Source organism: Mesoplodon densirostris, chromosome 3 (assembly GCF_025265405.1).
Source record: "Mesoplodon densirostris isolate mMesDen1 chromosome 3, mMesDen1 primary haplotype, whole genome shotgun sequence".
Lineage (NCBI taxonomy): Eukaryota > Metazoa > Chordata > Mammalia > Artiodactyla > Ziphiidae > Mesoplodon > Mesoplodon densirostris.
The window spans coordinates 163,861,955-163,878,044 of NC_082663.1; the positions used below are offsets into that span (position 1 = coordinate 163,861,955).

At 52.2% G+C, this 16,090-nt stretch overlaps 1 protein-coding gene across 4 annotated transcripts in view; it reads right to left on the minus strand.

Moving 5' to 3' along the window:
• Positions 1–16,090, minus strand: part of KCNIP1 (potassium voltage-gated channel interacting protein 1) — a 348,470-nt gene that overhangs the window by 221,556 nt on the left and 110,824 nt on the right. For 2 of the 4 annotated variants that reach the window (XM_060092545.1, XM_060092543.1), the window contains exon 1: positions 2,484–2,544. The exons of the other annotated variants lie outside the window; for them this stretch is intronic. In XM_060092545.1, the coding sequence (XP_059948528.1) occupies positions 2,484–2,544 (61 nt within the window). Of the gene's footprint in view, positions 1–2,483; positions 2,545–16,090 lie in introns of those variants that run through there. 4 annotated transcript variants of the gene reach the window in all.

The window sequence follows — 16,090 nt, forward strand, 5'->3', positions numbered from 1 at the left end:
GTAACTTCCGCCTTTTACAAAGGTGAAACCTAGGTCTCCATGAGGGAAGGGACCTGACCAGGAAGTAATCCCTCATCACTAGCCTTTCCAGCCAGTTTCCAAGCCACTTTTCTTTGAAGAGAGGGTCTTCTGTTGATCAGCATTCCACTGAGCTAGACAGGAAGATAAGACTCTGCTCCAGGACAAAGGCCTGGGGGAATGTACGTAGCTGGAGCCCTGGACAATTCCAGCCAGTGTGGTGTGACTTTGTGCAAATGGGGCTGACCAGACACCTCAGGCTCGGGGCAGCTTGTCATGGCAGCCCATCCACTAGCCCTGGACCCGCAATGAGCTTCAAACAAGTGTTGTTGGGACAGTTAAGTGAGAATGCCCAGATAAAGCACCTAGCACTGTGTCAGGCACACAGTAGAGGCTCACTGAACGCTGTGCCCCCTCCTCTCTTTTCTTAGACTCCTAGGAGAGAGAAGCAAAGAGCTCTGGCCTCTTGGAACCCTTTGGGAATCCATCTGGGGTGACCTGCAGTTTTGTGTAGGAAAAGGGAATGGTAGACAGTAACGTCTGAGTAGTGTCTCAGCTCATAATCTTTGCCCAGCCCTAGGTGAGGAACTCCATATCCATCATTCAGTTGATCCTGGCATCTTTCAGCAATCTCCTCTGGGTCCCTGGTAGCTGCAGCCGACACAGTAGATGAGGCAGGGTCCTCCCTCTCCACTCCCTCCACACCCTGTTTCCTGCCAGGAGATAGTATCCTGTCCATTTTATGGATAAGAAACTGAGGCTTAGACAGGTGAAGGGATCTGCCTGAGGTCACGTAAGGAACAAGCTATGGAGCTGAGATTTGCACCCGGAATCTGTTGGACTCTAGGGTCCAAGATCTTTCTGTGACACCTAGCTGCCTCCCAGGAGTGCCACAGGCATTGAAAATATATTAAACCAAATCCCTGAGTTTCTTATTCCCACAGTCCCCTGGCCTCTGGTGGTCAGAGGGTGGGAAAGGAGACCAGGATTTGCTGCTGAATGTCGTCCCCAGTCAAGCAGTATCTGAGGATCCGTGAGAAGTGGGGCTGTTAATGTCAAGGTCCTGGGCCAAGGCTTGCAGACCTGTCCTGCCTAGGACTGGTAAAATGGCACCCAGTCTCTTCCCTGCCAGGAGGATGTACAATGCAGCTGGACGAATGGGTCGAAGCCTCTTCCCATGTTCTAGGCTCTGAATGCCAACCCAGCTTCATCACCTGAGATCTTCACCCAGAGATCTTATTCCTCAGGATTCAGCCAGCCTGATGTCTCTGGGGACTGGGCCAGATGTCAAGATCCCTCAAAGACAAGTTATTCATGGGGCGCTATCTCTGCGATGCAGACCTTCCTACTGAATCAGGAAAGACCAACCAAGTCCTGAGAGTGGACTCATTGTGCACCCTGGGGTCCACCATTATCCTAACGCTGATCTAATCACTAGCCAGCGTACGGGGTAGGAACTGTAACCTCTCCTGTCACCAGAACCTGGGCTCCAATGGCAGAACTTAAAGGTTTAACTGTCAGGTTACTTAAAATCCTTCTACCAGTCACAGTAGTATATGAGCATAAAAACCAAACAAACCAAACCCGTCATATTCTTTTTCCTAACTGCATCCAGTGTCTTTATTCCAACAACCAACTTTCAAACAGCTGGATAGGAGGCCTGCACAGTCCCCCGCGGTGCAACACGTTTCCCCCAACTTCACATGGACCCGTTTCATGACTGTCCCGCTGGTGAGATTGGGCTTATCTCAGCTGGAGTCCAGGCAGGAGGGACCCAGGGATATTATGCTTTCTAATCCCTGATGTTAGCTCACCTCTACACCAGACCTTGACAGTGCTCTCAGCTCTCAGGCCGTTCCCAGAGCACGGCAGCACCCTCGTGCGATGCCCTGTCTCCCAACTCCCTAAAGCCACCAGGACACGAGTCCTGAGAGTTTGATCACCTGCCAGCAGCTGATTCCTTTTGGCTTGCAGAAAGCACTCTCTCCCCGACGATGGACCCCCAGGTCTGCACAGCATCGCTGCTGGGGGGCGGGGGCAGTGAGTGAATATGTGAGCACCCTCGCTGGGTGCCCACAGGCGCACTAACACCAATGGTCATGGGAACGGGAAGAGCTTCCCAACATTTACATTCAGACAATTTCGTCCCCACCTCCCACCTGTGAATTTGTCTCTGCCTTCTGTGCCCAGAGATTCCTCCAGGAGTAGGGTCCTGGCACCTGGTGCCCCGGAGAGGTTCCGTGGCCCCTGAGGCCGCAGCCCACTCTGGGTCCCTCCTCTGCCAGCTCACGGGTATTCACACCAATCCTCCCGCCGGTTTCTTACTCCTTTGGTTACAGGAACCTGAACCCCCTCCTCATGGGGAGGGGGGTCCGGGCCAAGGAGGGCAGGTGGCACACCCCAACCCAGCACCGAGCACCCCCAAACCCAGCCAGGGGAACAAAAGGAAGAAGGAGGTGGCTTACCTTTCGAGGGTCGTCTTTGTTTGGTTTGCAGAGACGAGAAGGTGCCCATGACGGCCCCCATGGCAGCGAAGACTTCTGTGCGACTTGGGACCTCGGGCCCTGCCCCTCCCCTCCACTGAAAGGGAATCAGTGTGGATCTTCTACCGAATTGGAGGAGGGAAAAAAAAAGCCCCCGCAGCTCGCCGCAGCTTGATATTCAGCGAGCGTGGGGCTGGGGCGCTGGGAGCCTTTTCTATCCTTCTTCAGCCCCGCACATGCACTGACTCACAGGGCTAGCCGTTCCTGGCGAGCCTTCGGACCCGGGCCCGGCCGCTTCCCTCGCCGAGGACCGAGGACGATGCCCCGAAGCCTGCCTGGCGCTGGACACCGGGCCGGCGCGCCCGCCCGGCCGAGGCTCCTGAGGCAGCGCCGCGTGCGCTGCGGGAGCCGCGCTCGCCCGCCCCTCCTGCCGCACGCTCGGCTCCCCTCCCGGCGCTCGGGCTGGGTCTCGGGGGGCCGAGTACCAATCATGAATGAACAGAGCGGGGACGGCGTGGAGCGGAGCCGCGCGCGCCTGCCTGCCTGCAGCGCTCGAGGCGAGTCTGAAGCGCGCGGAGAGCGGCCGACGGGTAACCCCGGGGGGGCGGGGCGGGGCCGGGGCGCACGAGGGGCGCGGGGTGCGGACGCCTGGCCGATGGGTGGGGCTCAGGGGGCAGCCGGGAGAATGTGTGTGTGCGTGTGTGTGTGTGTGTGTGTGTGTGTGTGCGTGTGTGTGTCCCTGCGTGGGGTGCGTTGTTTCATTTGACTTCAAGGGAAATCTTTATGGGGTGGGGCAAAGTCTGCTCCACCCACGGGATGGGATGTCTTAGGAGGAAGGTGCCCTCCTGCTCCTCCAGCGCCAGGGCCACCTTTGAATGACAGGGAATTGGGAAGGGGAAAGGAGCCCTCGGCCCCTTTGGACACTTCCTTACTCTCTTTTGTTTCTTCCCTCTCTCCCTCCTTCATCCTTCTACCTCCTTGACCCCCACGAACTTACAAGCCATCGTTAGGGGGCAGGACCCCAAACCCTATCTTGACTTCTCATGCAAAAAGACAAAGTTTCGGTCTACCCGTTTGGATTCTCCTCAGCCCCCCCGGTTGGTGCTGAAATGCAAGGTTTGCTCCCCGGAAGCCTGAGGAGGAGCTGCCTTTCCTGAGCTGCCTGGGTTCCCACTATAAGCAGTGCTTGCAGGTCATAGGGTTTCCCGACGTATGGCCTCATACACATAGTCACACAAACATATGTGCACAGGTTCCACAAGTCCACACAGATGTTGCTGTTGTACACACAGACTCATAGTCCATAACACCCACAGGTGCATCCCTAGGACTCCACACAAGACGTAGACACACAAACACGCAGGTATGCACACGCACACACGTTCAGTGCAAAAGAGCATCACAGTCACCCACGTTTACACTGACTCGAAGCCATACAGGCATACAGCCCTACCCCAAGGATACAGAGCCCTCTTTCGTTCCAGCCCATTAGCTGCCATTCTGCGGGACACAGGTGGTCTGTGACTTGGCCAGGGACCCTGACTGGTTTTATTCACCTATTCAGCACTTCACGCTTTCTCAAATGCCAGCACTTGTCCTATTTGGTGCAACAGGGAAGGTGCACTTAATAACACCCATCCCTTTCATTCGCATGGCCTGTTGCTATATAGCTCACATCACCCCACACCCTGTGATTATTAGTCAGGTCGTGACTAATCATCACCACAGAGAGAAACTGAGGCTTACCGAGGGCAAGAAATTTGCCCGAAGTTACCCAGCCAGGATAGGGGATTAGAACTTGGAGCCCAGGTCTCTGTCATCACTGTGTGGTGGGGACACTCCTGTTGGCAGTTGAGGATACTGTGGGCCACTGAGCTGAGGAGCTCTCCCACCAGATTTAAAGCCTCAGCTCTCCTAACTGCCAGTTCAGGGCTTATCTGTGTCCATGAGGCCTGGAATCCCGGATGATGAAGCGGGACAGACAGGGGCCGGCCCTCCCTCCCTCCTGCCCTCCCTGCTGGGGAAGAAGAGTGGGGGTGGGGCTGAAGCCCGGGGTCACAACAGGACCCACTAGGATGGCCAGGACTTAAGGAACAGAGGGATCTTTGCTGGGGAGACGGTGATGGTACAGCCCCCAGTTTTCTCAAAAATCTCTGGACGGAGCACCAAGCCATTTCACCTTCAGGCCTGTGCTCAGCTCCACACTACCTGAGTGACCAGGACCGGCACTTGAGAGTTTACAAAAGGCTAGGATGCCATTCTCTCATTTCCTTCACCCCCAAGGCCCTCTGAAGAAGCAGATGAATTGCTCCATTGTACAGATAGAAATAGTAAGGTCATCTAGGGGAGTTCACAACAGGCTGTATCTGAGCAGTGGGAATAAAGTGAAGTCACCGAGACAAAGTTCAAACTGCTAAGCATGAATTATGAGGCCCTTTAGTGGTCTGGCTTCATTTCCCAAGCCCCCTGCTCTCTTTGGGGCTCTAGCCACACAGACCCTCACTAGTCCCCAGTGTGCCCTCCATGGTTGTGCTTCAGGGCTGTTCCCTCTGCCTAGAATGTCCCTCAACCCTTTCTCCATCTGACAAACTGAGCTCACCCTCGAAGATCTACTTCAGGTGTCAGTTTCTCCAGGAATCCCTCTCTGGGCCCCAGTGGTATCCCTCTTGGGGTTCCTATGGCACTTGGGGACTCTTTCCCATCAGAGCACTCACTACCTTGGTTCTCATTGTCCCCTTCCCTGTCTGTCTCTCCCTCTGGACTGCAAGGTCTTTAAGAGCAGGGACTGCTACTGATTTAGCTCTACACGGTCTGCTTAACCCTTGGTTTCTGACAGGGGTGCAGTCAGTCTATGTTCAATAAATGAATGAAGAAAGGAATGAACTAATAATTTTCTTTGCTCGGTGACCCAATTAGTAAGTAACAGCTGATGATTACCAGATCATCCTTGCCTTTCAAAGGAAGAAGCACACTCTCCCAAGTGAAGATTCATTCATTCAACAAATATTTGTTCATTCATACACCTACCATGTACCAGATATTTATTATACATGCATAAGAGCTCATTTATTCCTGATGATGCCCTGTGTGGTAGGTATTATCTACAGATAAATACACACACACAGTACAATGCAGCAGACATCACCCATGAGATGCTCACAAAGAATATGTCTAAGTAGGAATACACGACAAGTGTGAGGGACAAGAGAAGAAGAAAACAACAGCCTGGATCCCTGCCTCTTGGAGACTTGCAAGAGAGAACTACATGGAGAGAGAGGGAGCCTTCCATCGCTCACCTGGCTGTAGGGACCATTTGTCCTGCTGTCCTGATGTAGAGTACTCGCTTAGGTGATCTTGCCAGTCCCAACCAACATGGGTTTCAATGGCTGTCACTCCCTCTACCCTGGAATGTGAGCCAGCTCATGCGCCGTCTCTGGCTCTGACCGCTCCCTCATTCACCCTGTTGTGGGCGAAATGTTTGTGTACTTCCCAAATTCATATGTTGGAGGCCTAAACTACAGAGTGGCTATATTTGGAGATGGAGCCTTTAAGAAAGTAATTAAGGTTTAAACGAGGTCATAAATGTGGGGCCTGACCCCATGAGATTAGTGTCCTTAATGCTCTTATAAGAACAGATATCAGAGGGCCCCCACTCCCACCACCACCGTGTGATCAACGAAAGACCACGTGCACACACAGCATGGAGAAGGCAGCCGTCTACAACCCTGGGGGAGATCTTTCCCCAGAAGCCAACTCTGCTGGCACCTCACCTTGGTCTTGGACTTCTAGTCTCCAGAAGTGTGAGAAAATTAATTTCTGTTGTTTAAGCCACCCAGTCTGTGGCATCTTGTTATAGCAGCCTGAGCAGATACATACACGCTCACAGGGCCTGTGCATGCCCTCAGAAGTCTCTGGAGGCAAGGCCTTGCCTTTCCTCTGACATGAGCACCCATATAGGACTCCTTAGGGTACCCCTGGGAGGGTGCTTACGGGGGGAAAGGGTGAGATTGTCAGAGACCCTCAGAGATCCTGTTGAAGCAGACACCTGCTTGTCTGTTTATGAAACACACAAGCTGTGTTCCTTGCTTCCCTCTCTCCTCACTGCTCCCTCAGCCATGTCTCTTCCCATCCTTGCGGACAAGGGCAGTTCGCTGAGTTCCCACCACACAGGCAGCAGTGTCAGATTAAGAGCATGAATCTGGGGGGCTGCTAGGTCTTGGTTCAAATCCCGATTTTGTCCCTTATTAGCTGTGTGACTTTGGGCCTGATGAGTCCTTCCTCTGAACCCTACGTTCCCCTTCAATGGACTGCATTAGTACCTACCTTGCAGTACTGCCATGAAGAGTGGTGAGGTCATGTGTGCGAGGTTCTGAGTAGGCATCCGGCACTTAATGTGGCCAGTTAGGGAGAGTGGACTGCTGAGGGCCGGACATCGTGCCGGGCTAGAGCCGTGTGAAAATGAGTAAGTCACAGCCTTCCCCTTGGCTTCCATCTTTGCTCTTCATCTATTTCAGAGGAAATCTATTCTCAGGGTCCCCATCTGGTATTAAAAGACTCAGATTAGTTAAGGAAGGGAAAGTGGTTGGCACCTGATTATGTGCAATTCAGCACTCTGCTAGCTGCTGTCTTGTACCATTTCCCAAATGTTCCACATGCATGTCTGGCCTCCTCGAATAGACTGTGAGCTGTTAGAAAGCAAAGCATACACTCTCTTCCCCTGTCCCCCTCCAGCACAGCTCAGCCTGGCCCAGGACATCCTAAGTGTTCCACAGACACTCACACTGAGGTCATTCAGGGCAGGGAAAGGGCCCCATCCTTTAGACCTGGGATCAAATCCTACTTCTCTTCCTACATGTGAATTTGGCCTGGGCTGCTTCATCTGTAAAACGTGGACAGGCCCCCTTCAAGGGTGTTGGTGTGAGGATTGGGTTGGATAAAGTAAAGGGAAAGTGTTTTAACTCTCTGTAAAGCACTCTGCAAATGTCATTTATTATTATTTGCTCTGGGGCTCATTTAGTTATTCATTCATTCATTCAACATATATTTATTAAGCACAGTCTACCTGCCAGGCACTATTTTAAATACATGGATCAGTAATGAACAAGAAGAGGCAAGAGTCCCTGCCCCTCAGGGAGCTGGTGATCTAGGGCTGAAGACAACCAGATGCTCTCATCATTACAAACTGCCATCGGGAGGGGGCAGGTTAGTATGGGATAAGGTGGTGGGGGATGCTCAGAGAAGCCAGGTAGGATAATTGTTTGCAAACTACTGTTGATGTCTTAAGGAGGAGGAGGAGGGGGGAGGGGGGAGGGGAGGGGGAGGAGGAGCTCTCCAGAGGGCAGGGAAGAAGATAGAGCTTCAGGCTTCATATGTGGTGCTTGTTTTGTGACCTTGAGCATGTTATTTGACCTTTGAAAGCCTCACTCTCTGCACATCTGCAAGAGGAACCATCCCACCAATGTCAGTGGCAAGGTGAGGCTGAAAGCGGTCATGATTGCAAAAGCACCCGGCACAGGATTTCCCTGGCTGGAACATAGTCCTGGCTCAGAAAATGCTAACTCCCTTCCTCAGTTTCCCCTTTGGGTCTCCTTTGCAAGCACCTTCTTCCCCATCTTCCCAGGAACAAGAAAAGACCTTGGAATAGGACTTGGGCCTGGGAAGCGCCTCTCCTGGGCCATGTCCTCATGCGTCAAGCATGGCCTCATCTGTCGAGGCTGATTACGCCCCTTGAGGGAGTGGGGCTGATGTGGGCTGCAGGGAATGCAGGGGAAGCCAGGACACAGGCTCTGCCCTTTATGTCCTGACCGCTGCACTGTCTCAATTGTTTCCTTTTCATGCTTCAGCGTTGGAACAGTCTCCACCAGGCGCTGAGATGAGTTCAGACAGAGTGCAGCCACCCACGCAGCCCAGACATTGGCAGCAAAGCCCTTCTGAATTACCCAGATCCAGGGAGGTGGGAATGACATTCCAGAGCACCTCAGCTTGCATTATCTGAAACATTACGTGTTGTGGAGGCCAGAGAAGCCATGGGTGCTGCGCTAGACCCGACACAAGGCAGGTGCTTCATGAAATTGATCAAATGGCTCTCGGAGGTGGACAGAAGGATGGCTGGAAGGAAGAAGGGTTGGAGACGTGGAGTCAAATATGTTCAAACATTTAAGTGTCCGATGAAACCTGTGAAACTGCTTCCCCAAAATAACTGTGCCTGCCTGCACTCACACTTTGCATAAAGTTTTATGGCATTCACGACTCTCCCCACTGAAGCACATCTATGGACACCTGGTTAAGAAACTGTTTCCTAAGGTGGAAAACTATATGAAGAAATTTGATCCAGTCATTTCTTAGCTGTGTGACTTTAAGTTCTCTGGGCCTCAATTTCAACTTCTGTAAAATGGGGCTAATAATTATGCCAGTTTCTTAGGGTTGCTATGAGGGTTAAAGGAGAAGAAACATTCAGGTGCTTTAGCATAGTAGTGCCTGGCAGGTTGCAAGGCTCCAGGAAGGACGCCGGTCATGATTAACATCATCATTAACCTTCGTTCACTCACTCATTCATTCAGTCACAATTTGATGAGTGCATTTAGTGAGTGCCTCCTGTTTATCACACCCTGAGTGGGTCTCTGGGGTTGCAGAAGTTTATGCTCACTGGCTTGGACAGCCACAGACCAAGGGGCAAAGGGCAGATAAACAACTCCCTATAACATCCCAGACTTCATCAAGAAACAGTGGTGGTGGGGGGGGGCTTCCCTGGTGGCACAGTGGTTGAGAGTCCGCCTGCCGATGCAGGGGACATGGGTTCGTGCCCCAGTCCGGGAGGATCCCACATGCCGCGGAGCGGCTGGGCCCGTGAGCCATGGCCGCTGAGCCTGCGCGTCCGGAGCCTGTGCTCCGCAACGGGAGAGGCCACAACAGTGAGAGGCCCGTGTACTGCAAAAAAAAAAAAAAAAAAAAAAAAAAAAAAGAAACAGTGGGAATGACCTCTCTAGCTCTGCCAGTGAGAAAACTGGCCCTTGACCCTGGCCAGGCTGGCCCGTTCCACCCAAAGTCCCTATTCAAAAGTTTGGACTCAGCAAGATCAGGGGCTTAGGGCAGCTTAGGAGGGCAAAATTCAGGGTGGAGGCAGGATGGAGACATCAAGGGTGGAACTGGGTAGAAAGGGATGGAGCTCGAGGGGGTGGGGGTGAGAGCAAGGGGCAGAGCAAGGCTGAAGTGGGGCAGGGGTGCCCTGGATAATTGCCATAGTGGTGTGGCAGGGTGGACAGGTGATGCTGAAATGGCTGGGGCAACGGGCACAGAAACCACGGGCAGAATTTCTTATCCTTTTAAAGTGTGTGCAAAATATGGATCCATAATTTTGGGTAAATGTCCAGGAGTCAACTGCATTCACTGCCTTTCTTTATTCTCCTTAGGTTATATACCAATTACAGTAACAATGGCAGGCACCATCTATGCCATTCTTACTATGTGCCAGTCACATACCTAGTCCCACTTAATGATTTCGATACCCCATAAGGTAGGTACTCTCATTATGCCCCATTTTATATATGAGGCAACCAAAGCACAGAGAGGTTAAGCGACATGATCAATGTCACACAGCAAGGAAGTAGTAGACTGGCCTTGAACTCAGGTGATCTGACTCCAGAGCCCACACTCCCTGTCTAGCCCCAAGTCCTCCAGCTGCTGTTGCAACTGATTTCTTCTAGCACTGTTCCTCTGGGGATTCATAGGAATGGTGTAGCATCTCAGAGCTGAGGGACAGACACGGAGGGGAGTCTGGCCCTCTGACTGGCAGGTGCTGCTCTCACCCACACTCTAAGTGCCTGGGAGCTGCAGCGGTGGCCACCAGCCTTCAGGGATGCACACTGGGTCTATTTTCCCTCCAGGGCTTCTACAGACTGGAGACCCTGGAGGAAGTGAGCTGGGAGGGGAGGAGGGAGCAGCAACCAAGCTGCGTGATGATTAGTAATAATGCCAGCGATGAACACTCCTGGCCCTGCACAGCTGGCTGAACCTGTCAGCACCGGCTCCCAGCTTCCCAGCACCGCTTCAGCAACTGGAGCCTGAAGAGGGAGGAAGGAACGTGGGAAAGAATCGTGGCTGCTGATAGGTGGAGGGCTGACTCTGGGACAGGGCTGCAGAATTGAGGCAACTTAAAACTACAAGATATTGGGAGGTATTTCTTGTGTTTTGTCCTGTGACCACATCCCCTCCTCCACATTGAGACCTGTGGCATTTACTGCCTGGGGCAAAGACGACACAGAATCAATGGAGTCACCTTCTTGGATTTTAACTTACAAAGGCTCTGGCTTAAGATGAAAGGCCAGTTGGAGAGCGGACAGAGGAGTGTGTCCTTGACCCACCTCCAGCGGAACATTCAGCTCTAAAACCTCAGACTGTGGTGGAATCTGGGGGCAGAGGATGCCCCGCCCCTTTCCTAAGTAGAGCGGGGAGGTGGGGGTGGGGGGATGGGGGGTGAGAGGACATGGCCCTGAGACCCCCTTCCAGCCCCACCAGCCCTCTATGTGGAGTGTTGCACACTCCACTGGCCTGTGCATCTTTTCTGGGAGCGAGGTCCTGACCTGTCTCTTCCTGTCGAGTCTGGCAAGGAGAAGACCCTTTCCCCTGCGATCAGGAGGGGTGAGGCCCAGAAAGCCCCAGAGAACCAGCAAACCTTGGTTCTAGGCTGGGGGGCCCACCTCTGACCTGGATGGTGCTGTGACCACAGAATGTACAGGAACCAGGACATCTGGAGGCTGCCTGCCTGGAGAGGTGATAGGCTGCACACTGATGGTTGAGCCCACTCCCCAACTCAATGCTTCATAACCCCCAGGCAACCTTATGGGGGATGGGGCATCCTGAGTTTATTGAGATTTCATTATTTCATTTCTGCCCCCCAAGAATGGGAACGTGGAATAGAAATTAAGTTCAGAATTTTTTTTTTTTTTCCCCTGGAACGCGGGCCTCTCACCGTTGTGGCCTCTCCCGTTGCGGAGCACAGGCTCCGGACACGCCATGGCTCACGGGCCCAGCCACTCAGTGGCATGAGGGATCTTCCCGGACTGGGGCACGAACCCGTGTCCCTTGCATCGGCAGGCGGACTCTCAACCACTGCGCCACCAGGGAAGCCCTAAGTTCAGAATTTAAGAAATAAGCAGAGTAACATTTCTAGCACACCAGAGGATGTTGCCTGAAATTCTTAACTACTCAAAAATCGATCCTCGCAATACCTCGATGGCTCTGCTCTCCTCTCCATTTTACAGATTAACAAACTGAGGATCAGAGAGGTGATGTGATTTGCCTAAGGCCACATAGGTGGAGTGAGCTGTAGCATCACGGTTTGAACCCAGTTCTATCTGTCATCAAAACTCATGCTTTTACCCACCAAGGAAAGAAAGCAGAGGAATGGGTAAGGGAACAGAAGGAAGTTAGAGGAAACAGAGGAGAAGTGGGGTGATGGGGACCACTTGTCCTCCCTCCTATGGTGACTATCCCGGGTCAGAGGAGAGCATCTGCAAAGAGCCTTGTCTTGGCTTAGAGGACACCACGGGGCATGTGCACTTGAAGCTGGCACCCAGGTGACCTGGCCTGCAGGTGGCCAGGTAGAGGGGAAGGTAGATGCAGCACGTCCAAGAGCAGGGACCCACCCTTTCTCCCAAGCACCCCTGGGAGCCCCCTTCCGGAGCAGCCAGGCTGGCCCTCTCCTCCCCCTGTATTGCAGCTCCCTTCCCCGGGCTGCCACAAGACACTGGCGTGACAACATCGGCTTTTCAAGATGAGTTCTGTTTCTGTTGTCCTTTCTGGCACTGGGCTGGCCCTAGTGACCGAGGGGGTTGGCTGCTGCAGCTAGTACTGGGGGAGCTAATTGACAATCCAGGGCTCTCTTTCTCTGGGCTGGCATTTGCATCGTACATTAGTATTCGTGCCCGCAGCTCAGGGCTGTTCTGGATGGAGGATGCTGTGCAGATGAGTGGTGTGCCATAAGGACTTGATGCAGTTTGCTAAAATCTAGGCCGCCGAGTAAGAGGAAGCTGAGGAAGGCTGCAGACGACACCAGGGCTCCTCGCCTGCTTCCCACACTGCCAGACCCGGAGCCTGCTGTCTACCATGTATGAGCTCCCAGCCATCCCTCCAATGATTTGGCCGGCGTCCACTGAGGCCCTCCTGGTGCCAGAGATGCAGAGAGAGTTGAAGTGGCTCACTCCTGGCCCTAAGGAAGCTCCCTCTCACGGTGGTGCCCCGATGGGCAGAGCAACAATGCCTCACCAACCCCATTTATGGATTTCCTGAACCTACAGCTGGACGGACTTTGGAGAATGCAGGTCCTGTCACCATGGGTGACTGGATGTGATAAAACGTGTGATAGATGACTGAAGTGAGCAACACTCATCCAGAAACAATCAGATCTTCCTGAAGATCTCCAGGGTTGGAAACTTCCTGATCTAGCATTTTTTACCATTTACCCAGAGCTAGACTCGCCAATGTCTCGCCGATGTCTGCTCAGCTGAAGAGCTTTGACTCATAGTTCTCCCAGAAGCAGAGAATCGGGGCGAGAGAACCTGACTTGAAGGAAGGAGCAAGGCCCAAGCCCTGCAGAAGGAACGCGCTGGGAGCTCCAGGCACAGAGAGGAGGGAGGGGGAGAGGTTCCAGAGGAGGCCAGGGGGCCCGTTTGTGCAAGGTCCGTGGTCCTTGGCACAGAGTTTGGATTTTATGCTGAGAGCAATGAGGGGCCATGGGAGAAATTTTTTTCACTTTTTATTTTGAAAAGATGATAGACTCACAAGAAGCTGCAAAAATAGTACAGAAAAGTCCTGTGTACCCTTTATCCAGTGCCTCCCAATGGTAATAGCTGCCATAACCGTAGTTGTACAATTGACAAGTATAATGGTCATTTGTGGATTGACACTGGTGAAATCCACAGACCTTGTTCAGATTTCACCAGTTTCACATGCACTCATTTGTGTGTGTGTACACATGTTCCTGTGTGTGTACGTGCCTATTTCTATGCTATTCTATCACATGTGTGTACATTGGTGTAACTACCAACACAGTCAAGGTCCCCAGCTGTTCTATCACAACAAAGGAACTAACTCCCTTGTGCTCACCCTTTATAACTGCCCCATCGCCCTGCATCCTTGTCATCAGGGAAGAATTTTAAGGACGGGAGGAGGAGGGAAAGGATCTGAGCGCCTTCAGCTGGGTCAAGGACATAGCCTCTCCCCTCTGGATGCCCTAGAGGCCTCTCAACAAAGCAGGTTCGCCATGAATATAGATTGCTTTAAATGCCCGCACTTTGCAGTTGAGGAGCAAGAATAGAAAGGTTAAGTAACTTAAACAAGGTCACACAGCCTTCTCATGGCTTACTGGCTGTCTCTATTTAGATGATTCCAACAGCTTTCTGCAGAGCTTGGTGTGTTGACCATGTGTCCTGGAGAAGAGGCCAGGAAGCTATGCAGAACCTGGCCCTACCACATCAAGGCCTCATCCCTTAATCTCTTTGTACTTCCCTATCCCCATGGGTGAAGTGGCTTCTCACCTACCTCAAATAGTCACAGTGAAGAATTGATTAGAAAATACTTACAAAGTGCCAAGCATAAGGAAGAAGATATTTTTGTTCCCCAAATGCCAACAATGACCCAAAAGTACTGGAGAGAAATTGCTGTCCCTCCTTACCCCTTCCACTCCTGTCTCAGTGGGGAAGGTAGAGATCATCTCAGTGGGAGAATGGCCAGATCTGTAACGCAGCCCCTTCTTATAGCTGCCTCAGCTCATGGGCCCCACACGTGTCACACATCCCAGGACCCGCCCGCACGGCTATGGGGTGAGGGGGACATACAGGAGACCCCCAGCTCTCCAGTGGCTCTGCTTGGAACCCTAGGCTGAGTTTACTTTGGGGCTAGAAGTTTTGGCTTCAGGCCCCCTCCTCCGATGCAGCTCCCAGCAGTAATAAAGGAGGTACCTTCATCCACATTCAACATCTCCACCTATTTTCTCAAGTGGTCCACAGGAAAGGAGTGGGATTGATGATTATCTTTAAATTCCAAAACCAAGCACAGTTCTGGGCCCGGAATCCCTGCCCTAAATACTGCCACAGTTTTGTTTGGAGTGATTTGCTCAGAACTGCTCAGAGATGTGGCGGTGTGTTTGGGAGTGGGGAGGGCAGGGGATAAAAAGAAGGGTCAAGGAAGGTGGAGGAAAAAAGAGAGAGGTTGGAGTTGGGCAGCTCCGGGGGCTTCACAGGGCACTGAGGGAGATTGGAAGGGTCAGCCCCTGCCCTGGGGTCTCCCTGCATGAGACCATTAGCCCAGGTCAGCACCCCCCAAGTCTACCTTGGCCCAGAGTCTGGCAGCTACCAGACAATCTCATTCCTTCTCTGCCCATGATGGCGAAATCTTGATTTCCTGTAGCATGGCTTCTCCTTTCTCAAGGGGAATTTCTGCCTCTTTCTGGCAGCCGTCTTCCATCTTTTGGTGCAAATGCCAAGGTAACGGATGGACTCTTGTTCTCCCTCCCTGTTCCTTTAGTGCTAGTAGCCTCCCAGACAGGCTCAGCTCAGCCCACAGGCCTTCCCTTTCTGAGCCATCACCTCCTGGAGACTTAAGAAGTCCTCTCTGGGCTGCAGGGACTGTTGGTGTGTGAATTCTCTCCCTCTTCAGGTCTCGGTAGGCCAGGCATCTGCTCACACTGATGCCCCTCCCCCAACACACATACGCAGGACACCCTGCCCAAGTCTCTGTCCATCTGGCTGAATACTAGTCCTCATTCTTGGCTTCACTCATGTCACATCTCCCCCAGGAAACCCTCCTAGATTTTACCACATCACCTCCTTCTATATTCAGGGAGCTCTGATCCGCGCAGTGACTCCTTGCTTCTCTGAGCCCCCAAATATCCGGCACTGAGCGTGGTTTCTTGTATGTGCATAAAATGAATCATGAATGGACAAACTGATGAATGGGTAAATGGGTGAATGGGTGGATGAATGAAAGAGTGTGCACTTATATATCTATCTTCCTCCTCCAAATCTTAACCATATGTTATTTGGTTTTGCTTTTTAACTGCTTCACAGAGAAAGATGATGGAAAACCTTGAAGGAAGGGACCTTTTCCTAAATGTTATTCATTCATCACCCAGGCACATTCAGTAAGCCTCATACTCTGCACTAGGCGTGAGGCCATAGAAGAACTAGTAAAGTATGCTTCTGCCCTTAAGAAGCTCTGTCCAATATCATGGCTCCTGACTTCTTGGGACCCTCTTAAAAATGTTGTAGAATCTGTGGACCTCTCCTGAGAAACACACACACACACACACACACACACACTCAGGTAAAACATGGGTCAATTTCAAGAACTCCTGAAATCCCTGGCCACAGTTTAAAAGCCCCTGGCCTGGTAAGAAAGAGAAACACCTTAATAGACAATGTTAATATCTTTTGCTAAGGGCTATGCCAGGAGGCACGGCCAGCTTCTTATTGGGGGTCAGATAAGACAGAGTGATTAACCACTTTGAGTAGGATGATGTGTCTCAGGGAGGCTGGAATCAAGGAAGAGATCTGAGAAGGGCTGGATCTTGAGCAGAGAGTAGAAATTTACCA